This window comes from Lagopus muta, chromosome 1 (assembly GCF_023343835.1).
Source record: "Lagopus muta isolate bLagMut1 chromosome 1, bLagMut1 primary, whole genome shotgun sequence".
NCBI lineage: Eukaryota > Metazoa > Chordata > Aves > Galliformes > Phasianidae > Lagopus > Lagopus muta.
Window position 1 is genome coordinate 33103168 of NC_064433.1, and position 27716 is coordinate 33130883.

The 27716-nt window shown below is 38.6% G+C and overlaps 1 protein-coding gene across 3 annotated transcripts; it reads left to right on the forward strand.

The window, feature by feature from the left end:
- Window positions 1-27716, forward strand: TBK1 (TANK binding kinase 1). Of its 3 annotated transcripts, none has more exons than XM_048944172.1 (21): window positions 1-97; window positions 3324-3444; window positions 5476-5616; window positions 6448-6577; window positions 7164-7345; window positions 8441-8601; window positions 10012-10122; window positions 12142-12321; window positions 13805-14001; window positions 16122-16180; window positions 17131-17222; window positions 17603-17704; window positions 20146-20224; window positions 20999-21120; window positions 21242-21318; window positions 21667-21706; window positions 22597-22698; window positions 22802-22898; window positions 24352-24458; window positions 24802-24873; window positions 25626-27716. In XM_048944172.1, exons 2-21 carry the CDS (start codon window positions 3358-3360, stop codon window positions 25675-25677), a joined length of 2190 nt encoding a protein of 729 aa, XP_048800129.1. In that variant the 5' UTR covers window positions 1-97; window positions 3324-3357; the 3' UTR covers window positions 25678-27716. The 3 variants fall into 3 exon arrangements, with proteins under 3 accessions (XP_048800129.1, XP_048800145.1, XP_048800137.1); XM_048944188.1 differs by lacking the exon at window positions 1-97 and adding an exon at window positions 162-432; XM_048944180.1 differs by lacking the exon at window positions 1-97 and adding an exon at window positions 456-1431.

A 27716-nucleotide genomic window follows, 5' to 3' on the forward strand; every position in this document is an offset into this window, starting at 1 on the left:
CTCCGTCAGTCACGCAGCGGCGCGGCCCGCCCCGCCTCCCCAGCGCGGCTCCAGGAAGCCGGAAGCGGCCGGTGGGCAGGCTGGCGAACGGCGCTGGGTGCGTGGGGCCGGGGCCGGTGGGCAGGGCGGGGCGGGGCGGGGAAAGGTAGAGGTCAGGCCGGGCCGGTGGGCGGCCGCGGCCCGGAGGGAACGTCTATACCGGGCCGCCGCCGCTCTGGGGAGGAGGCTCCGGTTCGCTCGCGGGCGGTGGTGGGGCCTTCCCTGGAGCTGCGAGAACCTCGAGGAGCGCGGCGGAGCGGGGCACCCGCGGAGCGGCCCCGTTTGGGGCGCGGCCTGCGGCCTGTGTGTCCGCGGCCCCAGCGCCGGCCGTCCGAGCGGCTGTGGAACTAACGGCGTGCGCCCGGCGGCCGCTCCGGCACCCGGCGGCTGTCGGTGCGGGAGGGCTGCCCCGCTGCGGAGTCTTTAGCTGCGGGTGGGGCCGCCGCCGCCTCCAGCCCTGTGCGCTGAGCGCCGGGCCGCTGCGGGCTGCGCGGCTAGGGAGTCCCGGGCGGAGAGGCGGGAGGCGGCGAGGGGAAGCGGGAACTGGAGGGGAGGAAACTTCCTTCCTGAGAGATAACAGGAGGGGTACTGGGCGGAACGCTGACGTGTTTACGGGCTGTGAGGAGCCTCGGCGCCTTGCCCGGCAGCCTTGGTGGCGTGTGGGACTTTGCGTGCGGGCAGCGAGAGCCCCGCCGCCTGCCCGGCCCGCTCAGCTCCGTGTCCAGCTGCTGGCGGAGCTGCTGCTCGCTTAGCCGTCCCGTAACTCTGCGTTAGTTCGCAGCAGCCGTTCTCCATATCATCAGTGCAGCTTTTTCTGCTACTGCACCGCTGCTAACAAGTAAAGAGGCAGTAGCCAGACACTGAGAAGTATTCAAGGCACCAAAAAGCAGACCCCGACCCAGCAGCCTGCTAACAAGCCGTGGGGAGAATAAATCAGTGCTTCATAGGAGACTTTAAGGCCCGTGTGAGGAACTTCTGACTCATCTTGTGTGAGGTTTAGACAAAGTGACCGTGAGATTTGGAGGAATAGATCACTTAGTGTTGAATCTAGTAACAGGACTAGTCCTGCAGATAGATGTGCACGCGTTTTGTGAACGTGAAGCTCAGTGACCTGGGAAGATAACGGAAGATGTAAAAGGAAACTTGACAGTACCGTGTCTTTAGGGAAGATCCGTGCTGAGTCAGTCTGAGAAATGAAAAGCGTCAGATCAGTGGAGATCTAGCATGTTGTATAAGTTTTTAAATCTGTTTTTTTATAATTTGAAGACTGATCAAAACTGCGTGAGGCTTTATGCCCTTAAAGAGAAGACTGTGCTAAGAGAGCAAGGACTTTGTTCTTATTTATAAACATACTGTTTTGACAAGAGGCATAGTAGTGCAACACTGACACTGGTAGGTACCTAGTGCTAACACTGGTGTAATTATATCTTTAGTTCCATAAGTTAAGAAGACAGACATCGAGAACCTGTTAGACTTATGTTCTTTTTTTTAAATCCACTGAATTATATTCAAGCTCACCTGTCACAGACTTGTTCTTTTGTTGTTTTCACCCAGTGACCTCAAAACAAATTTATTTAGGAAGTAGGAGGGTAGAGGGGGAGGGCCAGCCTGTAAGTAAGCTGCTTCATCTCACTTTGGGCACTGTGATGACTCTATTAGGCCACTAACATTTCTAGTATTGGAGTGGATATCAGTGAAGAAACTCGTTGATTTGATTCATCTATGTACTGTCTGCTTAAGTAGGTTTCATCTACTGGAGTTGCCTCTGGAAGAAGTTGGTACTCAGAACTGGAGATTATCTTAGAATTAACAGAACTTTAAGGTCTTGTGTGTGTATAGAGGTGTGGTTTTTTGTTCAAATTCAGGATTTTCTTGTTAAGATTTGGGAGAGAACCTTTCTTTCCTTCTCTGGGCATAAAGAACTAGGTTTAGAAATGCTATCACTGAATGATTCTGGGCTTAGTGTGGAGTAATGGCATGTCTTTACATTGTATGGTTGCATTCTGTGCACTCCATGACATTACTTTGATGTTTTGGGACAGCTATACCTGAAGCTCCACACCTTATGTGAGCCAATAGCTAAATAAAACCATAAAATCAGTAGTAGTTGTGCATGGAAAGATGTGCCCAAAGCCAGAGAAGGCTTCTGCCTCTTTGCACAGCAGGTGCGTGGCCTGAAGCAGGGGCAAAGCACGCTGCTGCTTGCTGACTGGCTTCAGTCATTGCCCTTGGGATGCTCTGCTGCAGGCAGTGCACAGAGGCTGCTACTGAGGGACCTGCCCCTGCACTGGTCTGTGTCCTGCTGCTAGGATTCTTTAGGTCTGGGGAAGCTGCCTCTTTAATCTTCCATCTTTTTGCTCAATTTAATAGCAAAGTTAGTGCTTTGATTAAACCAGAAAGGTAAAGGTGTTCAACTGCAGCTCCTGCTGGTTTGGCAAGGGGGGGAAGGCTTGTGCTTCTGTTTTATTAATCATTTTTATTTAATCAAAACTTTTTTTCGTTCTTTTGAATCCGTGAAAGCTGATGTGTTTGACACCTTGTAGTCATTGGAGGGTGGGGAAGCCCGGTGGTATTGAAAGATGACATGGCATACCACATGTGGAATTTCAGAAATGAGAGAAGTGTCCTCTGATTTCTTCCAGTGATAATCAGTGGCTCAGCAAAGAGCTGATAATATTTATGTTAATTGTGACTCTTACCTAGCTCATCTCATGGGAGCTCATTGTAAGTAGTTAGTGCAGTTTCCCTATAGCTGTACTCAAGCACAAGGCTTCCATTATCAAGTTGTCCTAGGACCAAGTTGATCCAAAATGTGCCTTTATCTGCTTTCCCTTTTTGTCTTGTGTGTTCTTTGGTGTTACGTAGTGAATAATGGATTGTCCTGCTGATCTTGGTGCTCATTTTGACTCTTTCTTCTAATTTCCATTGCTGGGTCATTTGAAAACATATGTACATATTGTATGGTTTTGCTTTTGCAGCTGATCTTTCAAACAGTATTTGAGTAGGAAGGATCTCAAACGCATAGAAGCGTTGTGTCATAAGCATTCGTTTTGATTTGTGATAGTGTTGAGTTTGGTTTTGGTTCTGTGTTTTACCTCTTAATTTTCTACCTGGTTCTTTTAAATTATCTTTGTATGTTTTTGGATTTGTGTGTGGGTTTTTGGCTTTTGTTATCGAGTTGTTTTGGTGTTTTTTGTGTTTTTTTTTTTTCTTGTAATTATGAAGTCCCCATTGTGCATTTTCTTAAAATATATTTTGATATATTTAACCTTTTTGTTTTTAAGGTCAAAGCCAAAGCCGTCTAATAGGAAAGCAAAGATGCAGAGTACCTCGAATTATCTCTGGCTGTTGTCTGACATTCTAGGACAAGGAGCTACCGCAAACGTTTTCCGGGGACGACATAAGGTTTGTGAAGAGTTACCAATAGAAATGAAACATAAAACTGAAGTTTTTTCTCCTTATGGTTATGGAAGTTCCTTAAGTGTTATGGAACTGATAAAAAGCTGTTAAATGTTTAGGCCTAGAGCAAATGCATTTTTCTAACTTTTTTGCACGTAGTTCTTAATACTTTTTGTCTGTTTCTCTACTGAATTTGAGTTCTATACAGTTACTTCTGAGGATTTGTTTGTGATATTAAATATATCTTTGTATTATATATTTGCATTCATATATCTTTGTAAAATACTAACGGTTAAAATTAATCCCTCCACTTATCAATTTGCCTTCCACCTTGCTTAAGAATTTAAATAGAAACAAAAGTCTTGTCAGTTTCTGCTACCTGAGTTTCTTTAGTTTCTTTGTCGCTTTTAAATTCTCTTTTCATATTTTTTTCTCTGATCTCGTACCATCAACACAATATCTGTAACGTGTTCTCATCTGTACAATCAATGAATATACAGATGATATGGTACATCCAGCAATTTGGCTGATGTAATTATTATACTAGAGTAGGAAAGTAGGACATTCACCCATATCCTTCCCCACTGCTGTTCGGCTCTTCAGTAGGTCTAGGAGAGATGGAGCCAGGCTCCACCCCTTCCTGCAGCACAGGTGAATTGCCTTCAGCTGTGCTCCTGTGGCTGACTCATTGCTCGCCTCAGGTGATCAGTCAGAGGTTCAGGCCATGATTCAGCAGCCCTATACATCATCTGATTCAGTTGCTGTAATATTCATCCTTATATCAGTGCTTCCAACATATGTTGGACACTGTCTTTTGGGGTGATGTGCCTTGAGTAATCAGTACAAAGCACTGCATCTTGGAGCAGTTTTGCCATATAAATGATGTCCTGCTGTGTTACTGTGTTGTAACCCAAGGAGCTAAAATGACCTTTCTGTAGGTCATTCCATTCCAATGAATTCTGTCTCCCCAAATGAAGAAAAGCCTAGTTGTGAAAGTGGCATTCACTTACATAGTAATAACACTGTCAAATAACTATAAAATTATATGTAAGCTACAGAGTTTGCTACAATCCCCAATCTATGTGAAGCAACACTGAGCAGTATTTTAGCAGTTTATGTACTTTTTTGGCTGAGTGAATTTCAGCACAGCGGTTCCTCTGTAAAGCTTATGGTTTCATGGTTGCACCTTTTATCACTCTCACTGTTCTGATAACATGACTTGCAGCTTTGTGTCAATGGCAGAAAACCTTTACTGAGGCACCAGCAGTGCATGTAAATGTGCTGTACAACTTCCCTAGGTTAAGCACAGGAAGGCTTCAGTCTTGAATCTTTCACACATGACATTGTCAGTGTAAGCTTGTTCTTAGAGTGCATGCAGGGAGCTGCTTTGCCCCAGGAGTTATGTGGTAAGCTGGTGCTTGAGTGCATGAGCGTGCTAGGGCTTAATCCCACCTGACAACTTCGGTCTGTTACTGTGCCCCTGACCGTGCCCAAGACTTGCTTGCTGGGTGGGTTTGAATCTCTTCTGGATTTTGCATGAGTGATATGTAGTGCTTGATGCTGCCTTCTGTGGTAAAATACGATATTACTTGGTTAATATAAGCAAAGCACTAAACAAAAAGTTGTCTTCTAACTGTAGAAAGTGAAGACTCTTATCTGTAGGATGTGCAAGTGGTTGACCTCTTGCTGACAAATTATTTTCAGTGGAGTTCGTTGTTGGTTCTTCCATGTGCAGCCTTTCTTATGCTGACTATTCTTTATTTAAAAGCACTTAGATTTGTGGGGTTAAATCTGGGTTTCCATTTTTCCAGTCTGTTTACTTCTAGCCTACGTTAAACTAAGTCAATACGTATTTTTTTTTTTTTTTAGGAGAATCTTAACTTTCATTTAAAGCAAAACACTATTTTGAGGTATTTCTAATCCGGTTTAGGTCAAACAACAGAAGATCTCAGAATGCTTGGATAATGGATATGTGCATATTTACAGTCTTAGGCTTCTGGTTGATTAATCATTGGTTGTTTGTTTTGTTTTTAACAGAAAACTGGGGATTTATATGCTGTCAAAGTATTTAACAGTATAAGTTTCCTTCGTCCTGTGGATGTTCAGATGCGAGAGTTTGAAGTATTGAAGAAACTGAACCATAAAAACATTGTCAAGTTGTTTGCTATTGAGGAAGAGGTAATGAATTGTTGTAGTTGGGAACCAAGGTACACAGTAGTAACCACAGTACCTTGTCTTTTTGCTTTATCTTCACTTAGATACAATAAAGTTAGATTTTTAAGAAAAGTAATTTATGTGATAATATAATACTCAGGTATTCTGAGTACTCAGGTACTCTGACTACACTTTTCTTCTTTTCTTTTTGTCACTGTTAAAACAATACACTTTGTTTCAGTGTTGAGATACAGGTTTTGTTTCTTCAAAGCCATCTCAAGAAGGTGCTGTGATAAGGCTTACAGTGAAATGGCATTTTTAAGTTATCAGTGTAATATGTAATACGTACTGATAAGATGTAGAAGCATTAAGCAAGGTGAATGTAGATAAAATACAGTAAAAATTCAAAAATTGGAGATGTTTCAGTAATTCTGGCAGGTTTATGATTTTTGTTTTATAACCAACTGAAATAATGACATAGTACTTCTATCTAGGAGTATGAATTACAGTGCTAAAACTTGAGACCGCTTGAGATGACTCGGATACTGAGACTGCTAGATAAGAAAGGAGGAGAATTGCTGCTGTCTGCTCTTCTGCTCCTTAGTTTTTTGTTTGCCCACCTGTTAATATTGCTGTCTACCCTGTAAGGACTTAGAACTCAAGGCTTTCTTCATCTCTGTGTTTAGAACATGTGAAACAAAAGTGATCTGCATTTCTTTTCAAGATCTCTAGAATGATATTTGTGATTTTGCTACTGATTTGCTTCATTTTCAGAAGTGAGCTCCTGTTCTGCTTGTGTTTTCTGACATTATTTTCATAGCATTCACAAACTTGTCCTTTGTAATTGTTTTCCAGACAACAACTAGACACAAAGTGCTAGTTATGGAATTTTGTCCGTGTGGAAGTTTATATACAGTTCTAGAGGAACCATCCAATGCCTTTGGTTTGCCAGAATCAGAGTTCTTAATTGTGTTGAGAGATGTAGGTATGTAACCTTTGCTCTTCAGCCTTGTTGAATTAAACAAACTTGTACTCGTTTTGTTTATCGTCAGATAGCGAGAGATGAGAAGTTTGAATTAGTTAAGTAATTCAGCAAATTAATTGGCCATGTGGAGTCATGGAGTGTGCATCATGTTGGTGTAGCTGAATTAAGAAGCAAAGCTTTAAACATTTTTATTTAGATAATTGCCATTTTGTTTGCCAGTTTCAAGATTATTTGTCACTTTGTATTTGACTGATTTCTAGTGATCATTAATCTCAGAAGAGGAAATTAGCTATAAAATGAGTTTTACCTGTGTCTGCCTGTCATTAGTAAAACATCTGCCAGTACTTAATGGAAAGGATGCTATTGAGGGCAAGAAATAAAGTAAGTTTTCTAATTTAAAGAAAAAAGGAAAAATGCTTAGAAAATTTTCTGGTCTTTTTGTTGTTTCTCTTCTTGTTTTCACTTCCCAATGAGAAAGTGAACATGCATGTATTCTTAGCTTCAGTTACACGTCAGCATTTATGCAGTAAGTGCTGAGATGCACATCAAATTCTGCTGTTCTTTTCTTTTCTTTTTTTAATCAAAGTGGCTGGGATGAATCATCTCCGGGAAAACGGAATAGTGCACCGTGACATCAAACCAGGCAACATCATGCGTGTTATAGGTGAAGATGGTCAGTCTGTCTACAAACTGACAGACTTCGGTGCTGCAAGGGAGCTTGAAGATGATGAACAGTTTGTTTCTCTCTATGGCACAGAGGAGTATTTAGTAAGCCTGTGTGATTTTACTTTCTGCTGAAAAACTGTTTAAAGCTTGGGATCCTTTGTGGCAATAGTTGTATATTGTAGTTCAGACTATTAGAAATTAATAATGACATCCTTGTATTACACTCATGTTTAAAACTTTACACCTTCTTTACTGAGTCACACCAGTTCTGATGTGGCAGCAGAACTTCAAGGAATTTCCAGGTCTAATTTTTTTTGTTTCTTTAGGTGTAAGGAGTAACAACAGTATTTTAGTTATGAATATCTTTGTCTTTATTCCTGTAGATATTTTCTCAGTTATTTGAGCTAAGTGCATGATGGTGAGTGTAGTTAAAATGTATTACTTGACATGGTAGTTGAAAAGAGAGAGATGAGCAGAGAAGTACCAGTTCAAGCATCTTAGATGTAGTAGTCTTCCTGTTGCCTGAAAGTTTTCTTCCATGTGTAGCATTGTAACTGATACTCTCCTTTGCTATGGACTTTTTTCCAATTTAGCTTTTGTTGCTTCACTATCATCTGGATGAATAGTGGTTTTCTGCTTTACTTTGAGGGTGACAGAGCACTGGAACAAGTTGCCCTGAGATGTTGTGGAGACTCCTCTGGAGATATGCAAAACTCAGCTGGGTGCTTTCCTTTGCAATCTACTGCAGGGAACCTGCTTTAGCAGGGGGCTGCACTGGGTGATCTACAGAAGTCTCTTCTAACCTTTATGATTCCAGGCTGGATGTGGCTCTGGGCAGCCTGGTCTGGTGGTTGGCAACCCTGCACACAGCAGGGAGGTTGAAACTAGATGATCATGGTTGTCCTTTTCAACCCAAGCCATTCTATCATTCTGTAATTCTCTTCTTTGGTGCTGTTATATTCCAGTAGTATAGTTTTGACTGAATTTTAACATACTATTGCCAAAACTAGAAGTAGCTATGATATATCTAAGAGCACTTTGTGGTAATCTGTTGGAATAACTTAAGCAAATTCTGTGATGCCAGCTAACTTTGTTTTTTTGATTAAAGAATTTGCTGTGAAATTACTGTGATTTTGTTCTTGACATTGTTCATAACGTGATCCAACATTCTTTTTATCTACTTTTTTTTCCTTCCAGCATCCTGACATGTATGAGCGAGCAGTTTTGAGGAAAGAGCATCAGAAAAAGTATGGAGCCACAGTTGATCTGTGGAGTATAGGGGTGACCTTTTACCATGCTGCAACGGGGAGTTTGCCTTTCCGACCCTTTGAAGGGCCTCGTAGAAACAAGGAAGTGATGTAGGTAATTTAGAAGGTTAATTTTATCTGTTCATAAATAAAAAATATGTACATTAAATGCTTTATTTTTTTTAAGAAATCCTATATATTTGTTGTTAACAGTGAAACTGTGAAAATATTTAAGGCATAATGTTCTTCAAAATTCTCCTTCAACAAGGATTTTAATGTGTGAGGCCTTCAGACTTGAATTAAGCATCAGAGCTCCTCCAGAATACCAGTGTTTTTCCACACGTTTCCTTCCCCATTGCAGTAGGTTGGTCTGTTGCAGTGTGGTGTGTGTAACCTGAATATTTGTATAAAGTTGCAGTACTCTGATTTTTTTTTTCCAGTTTTTTTTCAGTGCTGCAAAAGTTTGTTTTTTTATATGATTGTCTCTCCAGACTGTCCTGGAATGCATACACTACACATCAGGCTAATGTTTGTTTTTTTTATCAGACTGTTTTGCTTATTTCATGGAACCAGGTACTACAGCTAAAGATAACAGGTAGCTCCCAAATGCAAAACAGAACTTGTGATAGTAACATGCTGGCTGGAGTAGATTCATTTTTCATTTTATTCTAGTGTTCTTCTGTATGTTACATTTAAAAAACAAATCAAGGTGGTAGCTGGAGATTCTGATACTTGTAAAGCTCCTCTGTACTGGTAATGCTCGTTGAGGCTGATTTCAGTTTTCTTAGTTTAAGGAACTACCCATGCTTTGTTTCTCCCACAGGCATTCTCATCTGTTTCGTGCTCATTTCTTGCTTCTCTTTCAAGCAGGCAGGAGTTTTGTGTGTAGTTCATCCTCTGAGAAAAGAGCACAGCTGAAATTTCATTTTGCACAAAGCCTATTGCTCCTGATGTATTTCATGAGAAGTTTGAGAAATACCAGCCTGCTAGGTACAAAGTTAGACAGTGCTGAATTGCATCCAAATTGCTGAATATTTCCATGTTCCAGTAATTTCTCAAAGCCCACCTTCTGTTCCTTTTTTGATCCTCAGGTGACTTTTTGGTAGTTAAGCGTCATCCCTTGCCGTGGAACATGCTACAAGTTAGTCAAGTGAATTCCAACATTAGAGGCTTGGCAATCTGATTTTGATTAATTACTGCTTGTGAACCAACTGTGGTTTCTTACAATAGTACCTGAGATTTCTTCCATTTTTTTTCTCAAATCCAAGGTAGAAAAAAACTGCTTTCTTTTCCAACGTTGTTCAAAGTGTTTCCTCTTCACTGTTCACTATTTTAACACTACTTGGTGCCAGCCTGAAAGTGAAGCTCCCTGATTATTGCACCACCTGAAAACAACAAGCTGGCCTAACATTTACTCTTGCTTCAGAATTTATGTTATTGATTCTGTTTTAAAGGTCAGTTTGCTAGACTTGTGTATAAGAGGTAACAGTTTGTTTATGTTGTATTAATAATGTGTTGCAGGTATAAAATAATCACTGGGAAGCCTTCTGGTGCTATTTCTGGAATACAGAAAGCAGCAAATGGACCAATTGAATGGAGCTGGGAGATGCCAATTTCTTGCAGTCTTTCAAAGTAAGTTTGAACTCAGAGTGTTTCAGGGCTACTTAATTGTGCTTTTGCAGTTCTTTCTCAGCACCGGTCCTTCAGAACAGAGATCTGACTGTTGGTTGCAGTTGTTTTCTTTGAACTCTTCTATAATTCTACATAGTGTACTGATTGGGTCATCAAGTGTTCTTTCTTTCCATCTTTCTATAATATTTATACTATCGCTAATTTACAAATGAGCACCAGAGAATCTGAAATGTTATGATGAGAATAAAGATTATTACTATTTTATCCTCCCTCATAAAGGAATATGAGGACTTAATAAACCTTGAATTGATGTTCTCCATTCCTCCCTTTCTGAAAGAATGTGATGTAACAAATCCCAAAGGTTAGACAGCAGAAAATGATACAGAAAAACAGTTCCAAAATGTACTTTTTACATCTTCTATTTTTTTTTAATCATTTATTGGTATTTTTATTTCTTATTTCAAAATACTTCATAGAAGGAGCAATGCAAGACTGATTTAGACAAAGAATAATTCTTACTGATACCAATGTACATAAAGGGAAGACACATGTTCATTGCAATATAACCATGCCTCAGTGTTTCATAGATGATTAACAAATTTCTTTAGCAAACATAATGTTTTAAGATCATGTTGAGGTCAGATTTTCACATCTCCATAACTTGCTTACCTATATTTCTTATAGAATCATAGAGTCACAGAATATCCTGGGTTTCACAAGAACCCTGACACACACGGATTGTTGAGTCCAGCTCTACATAAAACCACCCCAAAATAAAAACCTGTGTTTGAGAGTGTTGTCCAAATTCTCCATGAACTCTGGCAGCTTGGGGCTGTGACTACTGCTCTGGCGAGCCTCTTTCAGTACCCAACCACTCTCTGATGAAGAACTTTTTCCTAATATCTGTTCTGAACCCTTCTGAGTCTTCAGCAGTGTAAAATTGCAGGTGTTTTTGAGTACCTTGCTGAACGTTTATTCAAAGCTGTTTTTCATGGTGAAGGGCAAATGAAATTTTTCTGTGAACAGACTGTAGAAACAAACTTTCTGAAAGCCAAATATGTTGATCCACAAGGAATGTAGTGTGGAAGTCTGTTTTTTATTAATTCATTAGTTCATAAAGACAAATTTATTGATTTACAGCATGCAGAACTTACCATTTATACGCTTTATTCATGGTATTGCTTAGTTGTTTTTTCTGTTTACTCCATTATAATTTGATATGTTTTAAATAATAAAGGAAGCCTTTTTTTTTTCCCTAGATGTCTACTTAGAGGAATATTTTCAAATAGCATTTAAACAGCATTTATTGTTGCATATTTAGACTGCAGTGAAGTGGAGCTGTGAAGAAGCTGTCCACGATAACACAGAAGCAGTGTCCCTAATCTTCCTTACAAGTCAGATTTTTCAAAGTAAAAATGCCAAGAAACTTATTTGCCTTTTCATAGAATAGTAAAGGCTGTAAGGCAAGTTTCCCACTTTCCTCTGCAGATGGTGAGCAGCATGTGTCAAATGCTTGTTTGGCCCCACTTCAATCAAGGTGTGTTTTTGTTAGCACTGGCAATTGACAGTTCAAATAATAAATCTTTGCTAACCAAGCTGATTCTGACTGAAAGCAACGTGCAAAGCAGCTCAATCAGCAAACTTAACTGGCAGTTACCTCCTCCGAAGTGATAGGCTGCTCTAAGTGTTGATGAGAGCTCAGTAAAAGATCATTCCCAGCAGTGGTAGAACACTAACTTAGCTCTAAGATGTAGACTTCCTAAATTGCTTGTCATATTTTTTTCCAGTGAGTATGAAATTAGTTATGTACCAAGGAAAAATAGGTGATAGTCAAGCCTCAAATGGTGTGTTATAATTGAACAATGGGCATTGCCATTAAATGTTTTGTTTTTATACAGAAGAAATTAAAAAAGCAGTGGGATATTCTTCAGGGCTGCATAATAGACTGACTTATGTTCATGAGGCAAGTAAAACGTGGAAAGGTCCAAGTTGTTTTTATCTCTTCCTGGTGTCCTCTAGGGGTCTGCAAGTACTGCTCACACCTGTCCTTGCAAATATTCTGGAAGCAGACCAGGAGAAATGCTGGGGCTTCGATCAGTTCTTTGCAGAGACGAGTGACATACTGCACCGAATCATAATCCACATCTTTTCGCTCCAGCAGATGACCTTGCACAAAGTTTATATTCACAGCTACAATACGTAAGTGTTACCCACTTCATTTCTTTGCATTTCTAATCATTTCTTTGCTCTTACTCAGGCAAACTGCACTGTGACCCGAGAGCATCAATGTTACATATGTGGTCGCCTTTCCTTGTCAGTGTGTCTGAGAAGTGTGACCTTGTAATTCTTGTGTGTATTCACAGTGCACAGAAATATGTTGATCATAAAAACATTTCTAACAAAAATAAAATGTTTGAAGGTCAAATCAGCAGATTTTAGATTGGACTTAGTGACATAGCACAGATTTGATCTATGTCTTTTTACAGTGATTTTGTGTTCATAGTGGATACCAACTCAGCCCAGGTTTGTCTGTGCTAAGTTTTCCATACATCCTATTTACTAAATAATTTTTCACAAAACATGTTCAGCTCTCACTGTGCTTATCTTGTCATCAAGGAAACAAAATGCACATAGTCTCTGTGTCTGATGTAAAAAAAACTCTTGCAGACTTCTGGAGTTGTATTGCTACAAGTTAGTAGTGATATGTAGTTCACTTCATGACCACAAAGCACTGATATTAAAAGCCATAGAGTCTGACTTACAGAATGATGCAAAAATAAATTACATTTCCCTGCCTTGCTGCAGATAATGCGAAGAATGAATTATTCTTTCATAAGAGAACAGATGCAATTATTTCATCAAATTTGTACATAAATTTCTGGTCTTTTCTAATTCTTCTTTTCTATTCAGTACACTGTATTGCCTGAGTACCGTTTTGCAGTGAAATCTTGCTTGTAGTTCTAATTGCTATTTGTACTTTATTTTTCACTTATTTTATTATAATTTACCTTTCTGAGTGTTTGTATGCTATCTGTAGTATTAAGAGGTGACACTGCCTCCTGGGCAGCACTGCAACAAACTGGTCCTTCCTACTTTGTTTGGTTTTTTGTTGTTGTTTTTTTAAGTTGTACTTCTTGTGTTGTGTTTTAATTCTTGTATTGTATCCTTTGCTGAATTTGAAACACCAGAGTATTCTTGGCCATCTCAATCTCTGCTGTTTCAGGAGGTAAATCTGTCTGTCTCTTCACTTTAAGTCTGAATTTTGGGTGTATGCTCTTTGACGTGTAAAATTACTAGATTTTTCTCTTGGAGAGACCATCCATATGTTGTTAAGAAATCAGTATGCCTGAAGTGCTCATCCTTCTGCTTTTACCAACGTTCAGAGTTCAGGGCAAAGCAGGTTTTGTTTATGCAGACATTCACATAAGGTGGTGGAAAATCAGAGATAAATGCAGAACTGTGATGTTTTGCAGGAAACAGCATCTGTTTTTGTATCAAAGCAAGCTGGAGCTTTGGGCAGTGCTATTTTGTCTTCCGGGTCAGATGCTTTCTGGATCAAACCAGTACTTAATTCAACAGAAGTAAAAAGGATTTTTTTACTTAAGTAACACAAAATTGGAGTTGTTGAAGTATTGTACTGTAGTGAGTCCAACTACTAGTGTATATATTTCTTGTATTTTAGAGCTGCTATATTTCACGATTTGGTCTACAAACAGACAAAGATACCATCTCAGAATCAAGAACTTATATACGAAGGTCGGCGTTTGATACTAGAACCTGGCAGACTGGCACAACACTTCCCCAGGACTACTGAGGAGAATCCTATCTTTGTAGTAAGCAGAGAGGCTGTGAACATTGTTGGATTAGTCTATGAAGAAGGTATAAAATGCCTATTTCCTCCTTCTTATAAGCACCTCAAATAGTGTTATTTATCGTTTTATGTCTGGGATGGCTAAGAGTTTCAGAGAATTATCTTTGAATATCTGAATTTCTAATTAAGCAGTCCGATTAAAAATAAAGCTGAGCATCCAGCATTTTTACAATAAGAGTAGCTGCTTGCAGTGTACCTGGTGCTGTGAACCTGAGTGTGTGTGTGTGGTCATCTGTAGTGGTGCATATGGAATTCTGAAGCTTTTTGAAGATGACGCTTGTAACAAGCTGAAAGGAAGTTTACAGAATGTAATTCACAGCTGGTTCTATTACACTTCTCACCAAGTGGAAATTCAAGTTCTGCTCTGTTTTATTCCTCGTGAATGTGGTTATTCTTTCTGTTAACAGTGGAGGTCTTAGCAACTTAGATTTGCTTAGAAGATAATGCTGAAGAGGAAGAAAACAAACGAAAGTTTTTACGTTTGCATCTATCACTGAGGCTCACAGTGAGCCCAGTGCCAGAGCACTTCCTTATGAGAGATGAGCTGGAGGGCATGCCTTCAGCTGAGAGATCAGTGCTGCTTTTGTCATTATGTCCTACATACTGACTGCGGGGGTCAGCTGGAGCTCACGCAGAGGTGCTGAAGAGCGTGGGTAGGAGTGCTGTCTGCAGAAGGGTCAGCAGGGCCTTTATATTGTGTCAGAACTCTCTGAAAGAGTCCATGAGCGTGAGAACAAAGGAGATTCAGCTGGTGGAGGTTACCCTGGGTTTCAAAAAGCTATTCAGTAAAGTCCAGCCCTTCGGACTCACCATGAACGTGAATCATGAGATAAGAAGGAAGGATCTCCCACAGGGCCAAACGTGGGACTGAAGAGCAGAAATAAGTGGTTGGCTTTCACAGTGGAGAGAGATCATTAGTGGAGATCTGCATGAAATCTGTGCTGTGCAGCATGTTTAAAAGTAACTTGAAAAAGGTAGTGAAGGGCATTTTGCTCTAAGTTTCACATTAAGGTGTGTAAGACTAAAGCTGTGTGTGAAAACCATGCAATATTTAAAGGCTTGGCAGTAACAGGTTAGATGAATCTCCATGTAAATGCATATGAAAATAGTGGATGGGGTGAGGAGGGTAAGCAGCTTGAGCTTAATGGAAGGACTCTGCTTTACTGTTTTCTGCTTTTCTATTCAGGAAGATCTTTAGAGTTTTAATGGAGAATTCAATGCGATCATTTGTTCAGTGCTTTGCAGTGGTCAAAACAGAAATAGGAAAGCTGAAAATGCTCAGTGAGGCTTAAGTCATAATAATCCCTCAGCATCGACATACTACGTGCCTTTACTTTTGACCTTTGAGTTCCTGGGCAGTCCTAGGTCCTCCTTCCTTCTCTTTCAGTGGTGGTACAGAAGCGTTAAAACATATTCTGAGAAAAGCAACAGAGATAACTTAAAAATTGGTAAAATAGATAAATTTTCAGCTAAGAGAGAGGCAATGGGGGAGCAGAGGAAGAAGAAGCCTGAGCAATTTGCATAGGTATCTGAGCAGCATATGGAATCTTTGTAAGCACTGCTTACTTTCTCTTCCAATAGAAGAACCATAAAATGCCAAATTCATTTGTTACAGTGGCTGTTTTGTACTTGTATGTGAGGTGCTTCAATTGCACAAAGCATACTTAGACTGCAGATTTTTTGCTGTAGGTTTTGAATGTGAAAGCTTTCAGAAGGTTTCGAAAGGCTTCTGTTAAATTAATGGAAGAAAAAAATATTGAGGGTTTCATTAAGCACAAATTTCATCAGATCTCAGGAAGTCCTTGAAACACAGATAGTTTGAAGCTGGGAGAATAAGAGGGGAAATTAGATTTTTGTCCTATTCTTACATACTTCCTTAAGCTTCTGCTGCTGTCAGCTGTGGGAGGAAACATACTGAGCTGGGTAATAGAGTTATGCTTTTTTGTATGGAGGTGCTTGATGTAGGGAAACAAAATGGGATACTTTTGAAGTTCCTTGCTTCTGACTCAGTTGTGCTTTTGAGTTTTAGTAATATTTCTTAAACATATTAGCATATCTGTTATTTTATTAAGGTTTTTGAAGTCTATTATGGATGACAGGAAGTACAGATGTTTCGTTTCTGTTTCAGTTCTACTTCCTAAAGTGCATCAACGTTATGACTTGGATGGGGATGCCACTATGGCTAAAGTGAGTAATGGTGATTTTTAATGTGTACAGCTGTCTCACATAACGATACTGAAATGAAAACTACTTTATTCTCAGATGAACAATGTTAATAAAACTATTTTTACATGGTAGTGCGAATTCTTACTGACAGAAGTGTATTTGCTAATGAGAGGCGCCAGAAATTTGTCTTAATAAAGTCAGGGTTTGTATTCAAATAATTTTGTATTTGAAAAACAAAACAAAAGTCTTTTAAAGTTCAAATTCTTTGCTACAGCATAATTTAGTAATGTGAGGAAAAGAGCTTGCCAATTTCAAGTCTTCTAAAACTACTGAATGTGTGCATTACCATGCTTTGATTTTGTCACAAACACTTTTGTGCCATGCCTCTAAAATGTGGCTGCTGAGGAGTTGTTTTTTTTCCCACTATGGTAATTCTAAAGGCACCTGTCTCTTTGAAAACCAACCATCTTTCAAATTAGTAAACAGAAGGCCATTATTTCATATGATAATATTTTAAACTGTCTTTTATGAAACACTGTTCACAATTCTCAGTGATACAGCAAACTTGTAAGGTGAAAGAACCCCTAGCCTTAAAATTGTAAAATAAATCATTTTTACTGGTTTCTTTTAGTTTATTTCCCAAACTACTGAGGAAATATACTTGTCCCTTTACAGAAGTGAAAGTAAATCCCAAGAGGAAGTGGTGTGATTTTTGTCTGTAAGAGGCTTATTTTCATCCCTATCAGATACTTTAGCATATCTGGAAAAACTCACTATTATGTTTAGCTCTGCCTCTATAATCAGTATTCCATTATTTCCTGGCTGAAGTTTGGGCAGAATTATTCATCTTTTACTACCAGCTTCACGTTGCTCTTTATTTTATTAATCGATGTTGCTTTGTTGTGATTGACTTGAAACAGCTGTAAAGAGAATGTCAGGTTGGCACTAATGTTACCTGTGTTTTCCACCAGGAAGTAACACGTATCGTGTGTTATGCCTGTAGAGTTGCCAGTTCTTTGCTGCTTTACCAGGAGCTGATGCGAAAAGGAATACGATGGCTAAAGTAAGCAATTGATTCAACTGCTGTGAACATGATTGTGATTTAATTGTGATGTACCTTGGCTTGTGATCTGCTGCCCTGCGGGGTTTCTTCTCCTTGCATCCTTCTGCTTCTTAGATCATAAAGGAAACAAAGTTTTGTTGTTGTTTTTTTAACAATAATATTTAAGTATTTGCAATTTCACTTTCTCCTGTGAATAGTTAATCTTCAGCCTTTGTTAAGATGCATGTACAAGTTTTGTATGAGGATTATACCAATGTGTCTCTAAAGGAAAGCAGTTCTTAGTAGCAGTTAATTACTGTAGGTATATTATTACATAACTTGATTGCTGGTAAGGTGGCAGTTGAATGCCATTTGTTATAAACTGATGCTTTGCTTTTTAGTGAGATAATCAAGGATGATTACAATGAAATGGTTCATAAAAAGACTAAGGTTGTCATCAGACTGGATTTCTGCAGCAGAAACATTGAAAAAGCAGAGAAAATGTGAGTAGAAACAGTACACCAAATGCATTGATTTTCCTCATCTTTAATGACAATGATATTTTAAGTTATGTACATTTACAGGGTTTTTGCATTTAAAATTAAATTGGAATTAGCATGGCTGTACCGATGCATTGCTTTCACTTCAGCAGATTTAGTAATTTGTTTTACTCAAAGTAGTGTTAATTTTACTCCTTATTTTAGTGGGTACAAGTAACTACTATTAAATAGTAGTTGCACACATCCTTTTTCTATTTTCTTCCTAGTCATGCTCATTTACTGTTGTCTTTAGGAGTTATAGCAGAGCCTGAATGAAGGATCTAGTAGTTCTCCTTTCCTGGGTGCTTTGGTGCTTTTGTCATTGAGTTTGGTTTTGTATGTGAAGGATGACTTTGAGTACTGCCACATTCACAGCTTTAAGATCTTTCAGAAAGAATTTTCATGTTGAAATATAACATGTAGCTGATATGAAAACCTATTGAATAGCTGCAGTATGATGTCGAGATCAGAGCGTGCATACAGGGATACCAAAATGAATTGCACAGGAGATACAACTTACACCTTTTTAATTGCCATACCATTAAGTCATGTTTGTTTTGGTTAACTCACATGACAGAGGTGTGCATCAGAGTCTCACCATTGTTTTCATTTAGGTGTACGTAGTACAAGGGTTTCTTTAGAGCACTATCCTTAAAACTGTCAAAGCTTATGAAAAGGGACAGCTAATATATTGATATCTTCTAGAATAAAAGGGACAGGACCTCCAAGTTTCAAAGACTTCAGAAGAATTGTGACACTTGCTTTTCTTGTCTTCCAAGCTCTAGAAGCAAATGTTTTCCAGTGGTCAAAGACTCTTCTGTCCTACCTCTTTCAAATAGTATCCAGGAGATGGAATTGCAGCATTGAATTCTCCAAGTTCCGTTTTTTCTGTCCAGACTTTTGTTGCATCTCTTAATCTCACTCAGTGTCCAATTCTATCCCTTTTCTTTCCGGTACCTTTTAAAAGTATTTTGTTCAGTCTTTCTTGGCTCCTTCAGTAGGATGTGTTCTTCCTAGGCAGTTTGATATTAGTAGTTTGCAGTAGTTTGCCAAGCTAGCAGTTTGGCTAGTAGTTTTCCCACCTACTGGCAGTGTTCCCCGAATGCTGTCTTAGCCACAGGTTTCAGTAAGCTTGCTTCCCAGCTGGTCTGAAAATAGAAATGCCCACAAGATAATTAATGCCCACATGTACAGTCATGTTGGAGCGTTCTGCACTTACAAATTGAATGGCTTGTATTAGTAATTGTGAATACCAAAGGATTTGTCAGGCTTGATCTGTACGTGCCAAACACTTCCGAGTTTTGAGGATCTTGCTTTAAAAAAACAACAGCGAAGTTGGTAACTGGTGAGACCGTGGTAAACCTTAGTAGCCTTGTTACAAATCACCAGGGCTGTACTGCAAACTCCCTTCAAGCCAGTTTATGTAGCTAACAGCATTGGTTCCTGTTTACTCTGTTTGGGTCAGATGTTTTCCAGTATTCAGCCATGTCCTGCAGGTGAATGCCACTTGCTGCTCAGAAGAAATCGCTGTCGTTTCTGATACATGACTGTGATGTATTCAGTCAAACCTCAGAGCAGCAGTTTGAATGAAAATTACATTCTTTTGCAGACTGGAGTAGTTCTTGTGAATAGAAATTTGCTGTGTGGTTGCACGTTTTTTCAGCAGGCTTTCAGTCGATTTCACTTTAGAGGACTCTCACAGAGCTAGCAAAAGACAAATCCTCTTGTTCTCCTTTCTCAAGGCTCTGCCACAAAGCATGACAATACAGAGCTTTTGTCTGAAAGGTAAACAGAGTATTCGCCTTGAGCAAAGTATGCCTTGTTTGAAAGTAGCTGAACTGGTTCTAATGGTGTTCTTAATAAAATGTGCCCAATACTCAGCAGGAACAAATAACCTCCTGAACGATTTATTAAACACTTGAACTATGGTCATATGGAAAGTATCAATTGCTTGGCCCAGCCTTTAATGTTTGGTAACCCAGCCTTTCCAGATATGTTTCTGCAGAAGAACATCTTGGTGCACTGATTTGTTGCACCATTGACTACCTTAAGAATCTTCAGTTTGGTAACTTCCTAAAAGTGATTTGATGATAAAAATAGTTTTCTGCTGCCTTCTGAATGCAGGTAATGGGAGTATGATGAAGAATTTCTGAATAAAAGTTTCAAATTCATTTTTAGCAATTCAAAGGTAGAAAAAAATTCAAGGAATTATTTTTTTCTTAAGAGAAACGTTTTCATTTCTAATGGTTGCTTTAGGTTGTCTGTCTTTCGTAGTTGTTTGATAAATACTGTATTTCATATAGAAGAAGTGATTGCTATTCTTAATATTTAATTTCAAAGAATATTTTGAGTGAATCCGTTACTCATTCGATTTTTTTTATAAACATGCTGTTTGTTATGATCAGATATGAGAATTTGATGCAGATCAACTTGGAATCATCAGAAGTGGATGAAATTTCAGAGATAAACACGAAATTGTTGCGTGTAAGTATTTTACAAAGCCCACATTATTCTCAAAATGGTGGTCTAGAATTACAAACCAGTAACACAGGTTTTTCTGTATTTTCCAAGTAATTTCTGGACTGCTGAAGATTGTTAAGATGCCTCTGCTGAGATACGGATACCTTTCTGCAAACACTAAATCCTGTCATTAGTTCACTGTAATGAAAATAGTGTCATCCCTGACAATCCAATTCCATTTGCTACATTTCACTTAAGTGAAAAATTATAACCACTAAATGTATTTTTCTGTTTCCTTAAATGATTTTGAACTGCTAGTTGGCTTTCTGATGTGATACCCACACAGGCACGCTTCAGAATGTTTGTTCTGTTTTGAAATTTGTATTAAGTTTTCAGACGAGGAAAAATTGAAAGTAACTTCACACTTTTTCCCAGGATGTCAGTCTATAAAGTTCACTATTCCAGAAAGAAAAAGGTGATCACTTTTTTACTTTGGAGGTTTTCTGAACTGTGGGGAAGGAAATGTATGAATGATGTGTAGTCATTATGTGAACTCTTAACAAGCTAAAATAACTACTGGAGAAGTAAATAGGGAATTTAGGAAAGGTAAATTCTTAAAGCCTCTGAACGAAACTAGGTATTAACTAATGGAAACACCAGCTTCAGTGAAGAAAGCTTTGTAGTTCTTTAATGAAGTTAAACAAATGGATATTGAGGCACTCAGTCTGTTTTCAGCCTAAATTAATTTTTCACTTGGCCCAGGAGTACGATTGCTTGAACTTTCTTGCTCTTACATAGCTCTCCAGCTCTCAGGGCACAATAGAAACAAGTCTTCAAGATATCAAGACCAAACTTTCTCCTGGTGGTTTACTAGCTGACACCTGGGTGAATCAAGAAGGCACACATCCAAGAGACAGAAAGTGAGTAACTGTATTGACTCTTTTAATGTAGGTTAATTCTACGTTGAGTTGCAGTCCATAAAGCTCATTAATAGCTACTTGAGTTTGTAGATCGAATATTTTGTTATTTTTGTCATTCTAGTCCTGAAAGGCTGCAGACACTGCTATCTTCCATCACAGAAATTTACTATCAGTTCAAAAAAGACAAACAAGAACGAAGTAAGTAATGGATTTGATTCATTTTTAATGTAAGCTGTAATATAAATAGCAGGTCAGTCCTTGTTCTACTTGGACATTTGTGGTAGCAATGAGGAGTTAGTCAGCAACAGTAAATGTGTGTGTAGGCCTTTCTTAGTTATCTTCTTAATGCCCATATGAACGAAACGCTGCTTTTAATATTAGAGATTTGAATTCCAACAAAGGAGGAGGAAAAAAAAAGTAAATTATTGCTTTTACTTATCAAAACAAAAGAAAAACATACCGAAAGTGGATAAACTAAGTGAAGTTTTACGTAAATACAACTAACAGAACTAAACTAGTAATGTTTCTTGTCTGCTCTGATCCTAGGGCTTCCCTATAATGAAGAACAAATTCACAAGTTTGACAAGTAAGTTCTGAAGTTAACTCTGTGCTGTTGGTGATAACCTCTCCTGTGGGTTATTGCTGCACATTATATCCTCTTTAAAATTTCTTCCTTAAAAAAGTTACGTTTTTTTTAAATATCTTAAATACATGGAGTGCCAGCATACTTCAGTGTGATGCTTTCTGGCATGGAGTTCCTTCACATACGTTCCTTTTAAATGCAGATGTTCTTTATCGGAGCATAATTGCTTTATAGAGAACTCCTTTTTGTCCTGTTTGCTACTGAGATGAAAATATTCCAATGGTTATCATGCAACAGTTAATGAAGCAATAGAAGCAGCTGTTAGACTGTACCCCTCAGTATTCCAGTATCCCTTAGTTTTACTTCCCAGTGCAATGCCTAGGACAGTAGGCAGTTCCATTGGAACTACTGTCTGCAGTGCTAACCAGAATTCAGGTTTGTTTTGTTCTCCTGTCTTTATGTGATGTTTTTCTTGTCATTACCTTAAGCTAATACAGAATTCCAACTTATTTATTCCAAGGATATCACTCAGCACAAAGGATTATTTACAAATGTTGGATGTTCCAAGTATCTGTAGAAGGCAACTAAATAATAAGGGATTCTGTTCTTTCCATTTAGAGTCCCTTTCCCTTGAATATACCTGCTCAGATAAATGCTGACTGCAAAAACACATTTGATCAATTATTCATATGCAAATACTTGCAATTTCTCCCTGCCAAGGAACGTTTCTGAGATAATCAGTCAGTTCATGCTGCTTTTTGAGTTCTCATACATTACAGCGGCATGAATAAAGTTGATCTGAAGGGATTTTAAATCTGCATACTCCTTGTTGGTTGTTGTTTTGAAGGAAGTTCTGAAAGCAGTATGGCACTCTTATCGTTTCTGTGTTGCAGGCAGAAGCTGTATTTGCATGCTACCAAAGCCATAGCTCTGTTCAAAGATGAGTGTGTCAGCAAGTATGATGCATTTCTGGACAAGGCTGAGGACTGGACAAGGCAAGTTTTTTTAATTTCTTTAGTATTTGGTGAAGTGCATCAGTTTTTTAAAAAAAAATATATATATGTATATTAAAAGAAAACTACTACTTTTCTCATTTAGGAAAATGCTTCACACAAGAAAGCAGTTGCTGGCTCTCACCAACCAATGTTTTGATATTGAAGAAGAAGTATCCAAATACCAGGATTATATAAATGAGGTAAAAATTCTTCTAAATTATGGAAAGGCTTTGCAAAAATAAGATTTTACGTTGTTTAATATTAATAACTATATAAACTGTTATATTAATAACTATATATATATATAATATATATATTTATAATATATAGTTATATATTATAACTATATAAACTGTAATATTAATAACTATAAAAACTGTTTATAGTGAGTTGTACTTAATGCAGTTGCCTTAAAATACAGGCTTGATGGTTGATGCTCAGCTGAACATGAGCCGACAGTGTGCCCAGGTGGCCAAGGTGGCATCCTGGCCTGCATTAGAAATGGTGTGGCCAGCAGGAGCAGGGAGGTGATCATCCGCCTCTTCTCAGCACTGGTGAGGCCGCACCTCAAGTGCTGTGTTCAGTTTTGGGCCCCTCATTACAGGAAAGATGTTGAGGTCCTGGAGCGTGTCCAGAGAAGGGCAACGAAACTGGTGAGGAGTCTGGAGCACAGGGCTTATGAGGAGCGGCTGAGGGAGCTGGGATTGTTCAGTCTGGAGAAGAGGAGGCTCAGGGGAGACCTCATTGCACTCTACAACCTCCTGAAGGGATGTTGTGGTGAAGAGGGATTTGGCCTCTTCTCCCAGGCAACGAGCAGGACACGGGGCAATGGCCGCAAGTTGTATCAGAGGAGGTTTAGGTTGGACATAAGGAAGAACTTTTTCTCTCAGAGAGTGGTCAGGCACTGCAATGGCTGCCCAGGGAGGTGGTGGAGTCGCCGTCCCTGGCAGTGCTCAAGAGGCATCTGGATGACATGCTGTGTGATGTGGCTTAGTGCTTGTGGTGGCAATGGTGATGAGGAGACGGCTGGACTGGATGATCTTATAGGCCGTTTCCAACCTTGTGATTCCACAATTCTATGAAAACACTACTCTCATTCAGGATCAGGGAATACACACTCAAGGACTCATGCTAATGTAATGCTGCTGGTGTCATGGAAGAAAAAGTTCCATTAAAATTTGGACAGTGGCTCTGTTGGATGCAAACTTACCACAATTACCTCAAAACTGAGAGAATGAGAAAAGCCTTTACTCTTTTCTGTGTAACTTTCATGAGATGTGAAAATCAGACTTAGTATCATGTTCCCATATCAAAACCTAATCTCAGTCTAACCTAAAAGAGTACCTTCTTGCAATCAAGAAGAAGGAAGCCAGTTATTCATTAGAATCCTCTTCCCTTAGGATATCTAAGAACATAACAAATACATAATTCTTCCTTATGAGTTTATTACAAAAGCTTGAGGCTCTTAAGAAGATGGAACAAATCAGAAAACTGAAGGTCATGTCTATAAAGATCTTGCCACGATGATCTCATGCCTTACTGCTGCAGTGATTTTGTGAAATATCTCAGCAACAGAGAATTGAAAAATGGAGAATATCAAGAAACGTATCACAACTTGTATTTTAACTTACACTTCCTTTTTATCTATTGCAGTTACAAGATGCTCTGCCTCAGAAAATGTTTGCAGCTTCCACTGGGATGAAACATACCATGAATACAGTTTATCCAAGTTCAAATACATTAGTAGAAATGACTCTTGGGTGAGAATTTATTAATTGAATGGCCATCATATTCCGTACCTATTAGACAGATTGAAAAGAATGCTTACAGTTGGCTGTGTGATTGCTCTGCTAAGGCTTAGAATGATACAATTATTCAATTACTGCAGAAAAAATAACTTTGTATTGCTGAAGCAGCAGTATGGATTTGGAAATGAGTAAAGGACAACATTAATAATCATCCATTACTTTTAGTAAATAACCAACCTGATCTGTGTCTCTTGTTTTGTATGTAATGACAAGTTGCTGAGAGTTTGATGATGAGTGATTGTACTAGACAGCTGTCTCTATAAAAATTGTAACCTTTTGCTTATTCTTACTACAGTATGAAGAAACTAAAGGAGGAAATGGAAGGGGTTGTTAAAGAGCTGGCTGAGAACAATCATATTTTGGAAAGGCAAGCAATTGTTTTTCATTTTGGGGCTGTTAGTAGGAGCAAGCTTAATTTGGTACAGTTTGTAGATCAAGAATGCAAACTAAGGGGCAGTTCTGTCCCCTAATCTAACAGTAAATAAATGTTCACCTGCTGATCTGAAGTGCAACAAAAGCCATTCTTCACAACTTTGAAACGTAGCTGTGAAAACATTCTGACATAGCAATCAGGACATTTTTTAATGTCACACAGGTTTAGCTAATAGAAATACTTGTTGCACAGAGGTTATTTCCAAATGTAAACGCAGTGTTTTTGCAGCAGCTCAGTATGTTCTTTTAGCTTTTCACTTTTAGATACCATTTTTAACAGCTGTGGAATTCTACCAATGTGACTCAATGATTTAGCAGTTTTCAGATTGCTTAAATATAATGAGGAGTTTTCATCATCACATACAGAATGCTTGTGCTTTTTTTTTTCTAACTGGTGATAAAATATATGAAAAATAATGATCTCTTAAAAGTTTCAGGTTAAATTGTTGGTAGAGCTGAGCTTAGCTTCTAGATGAATTTTTTTGTTCCCTACCCAAGTCCTGTACTTGGAGCATAGTAGCCTTTTTCTGTCTTGTTGTCAGGGACAAAAGTTAGATATAAATGCATGTGTCAGCATGTGACAAGGGAGAGGAAAAGCCCACAAGTAAATTACAGTGAAGTAAGGATTAACTGATTCTGTATTTGATCTATTCAATCACCTAAGAATACACTGCTTTTTCCTTTTAGATTTGGTGCTTTGACTGCAGATGGTGGCCTGAGGAATGTGGACTGTATCTAACTTTCAAAGGACCTGAAGAAGATTTGTACATTTTTCAAAGGGAAAAAATACTGTTGGGACATTTTAAAGCAGATAATAAATCTGTATCCAGTTTTTTTTCTCTGCAACTGTAGTATTAAAAAAAAAAAAAATGTAAATATGTATAATATGTAAATATAGAAGAAATATATATCTTTTTTTGTCAGCGTTTAGGGTAGAATTAATTCTGGCAGGGAATTTAATTCTTGGAGGATTTCTGACGTAGTCCAGAAGGCAAAAGTATTGTTGGTGAAGTTGACATTTGTTTGGTTTTAATATTGCCCCTTTTTCAGAATGCAGTTTACTCGTTATTGCAAGAGTAACCTATAGAAGTCTAAAAATCATGATTAATCTTTAAAGGGTGTCTTGGATTTCCTTTAACCACTCACAACAAGAAAGACATCGAGGCCCTGGAGTGTGTCCAGAGAAGAGCAGTGAAGCTGTGAAGGGTCTGGAGCACAAGTCTTATGGGGAGAGGCTGAGGGAACTAGGATTGTTCAGTCTGCAGAAGAGGAGGCTCAGGGAGACCTTATTGCTCTCTACAACTTCCTGAAGAGAGGCTGTGATGTAGTGGGGATCAACCTCTTCTCCCATGTAACAGTGATAGGACAAGAGGGAATGGCCTCAAGTTGTGCTTGGAGAGGTTCAGGTTGGACATTAGGAAATACTTCTGTGAGAGAGCGGTGAGGCATTGGCACAGGCTGCCCTGGTAGGTGGTGGAATCAATGTCCCTGGCGGTGTTCAAGAAGCATTTTAGATGTTGTACTGAGGGACATGGTTAGTGGGAAATACTGCTGATAGGTGGACGGTTGGACTGGATGATCTTAGAGGTCTTTTCCAACCTTGGGGATTCTATGATTCTGTTACTTTGGAAACTAGCTGAATGACTCTAATCATCCCAAAACAGGAGAGCTGTTCTAAATTATCTCTCTTTAAAAAGTGTGAATGGAGACTAAAAGCACAGACAGGACAGAGTGGAAACACATTTGTCTTCATGTGCATATTAGTTCTCTTCTATGGGAAAATAAATTCACAGTATTTTTTGTTTTTAAGTCCTTACCCATATTCAGTGCCACGCTGTCTGCTCTGTATGTGGAAGTTTGATACTGCAGGTGTCAGACTGAATGTAGAAACTCCTTTTGTAGAGTACAGTACTTCGAGTGTTCCTGAAATCTTGTTGCTCACTACAAGAGAAGTGGGTTCTTAAAATAAGATTGTTTTTTTTTTTTCAGAATCCTCTTTGTAGACATAATTTTTAAAGGTTAAAAACAGATATTACAGAGATTTTTTAGGTGGTGAGTAGAATAGAGAGCATTATGCCTCAGTGGCAACTGAACATTAGAAAAAATAACGTAACCAGTCCAGATCTTGGAAAAATGAACCCACCCACTGCCAACTTATGTATTTTTCAACATTACATTGATAACCCCTTGCAGTTTCAAAGGCTCTTAATTTTGAAAGAAACTGAGCGTTAGTTGGGTATGTGATTCTCAACGTCCTTTATACTGAAGCAATCTGAATAGGAAAGCTCATTGTGATAACAATATTGTCTGTATATTGAAATACATGCAGCATTCTTTTTTATGGTTGAAACTGATTTATGTTCTACTATGTTCATTTTAAACATGGCTGGTTTTAGTGTTGCTAAATGCATTGATGATCTTAATCTTGTTAAAATTACTTTAGATAAAGTGATTTTAACTAAGCACTAGCTAAAGAAGTAATCAGTTCATGATTTACTGATTACCTTCTTATGAAATCAATATACTTTTCCTGTTGAGGTGTGGCACATGAAACCATGGAACTCTTGGCTCATACTAAGTGTCCTGATGCTATCAGTCATGCTACTGATTTGCCAAAAGAAGTAATAGAAAGTAATATATGGTTCTTCCTCCTGAAGCTGGTTTGCTTTTTGGGGGGTTTAGCATAGTATATTAATTATCTGTTACTCGAACAAATCTGTCGTCATATGAATTGTGAAAATGCATGAGTGAATGACTTAAATACATCATCAACCTCTT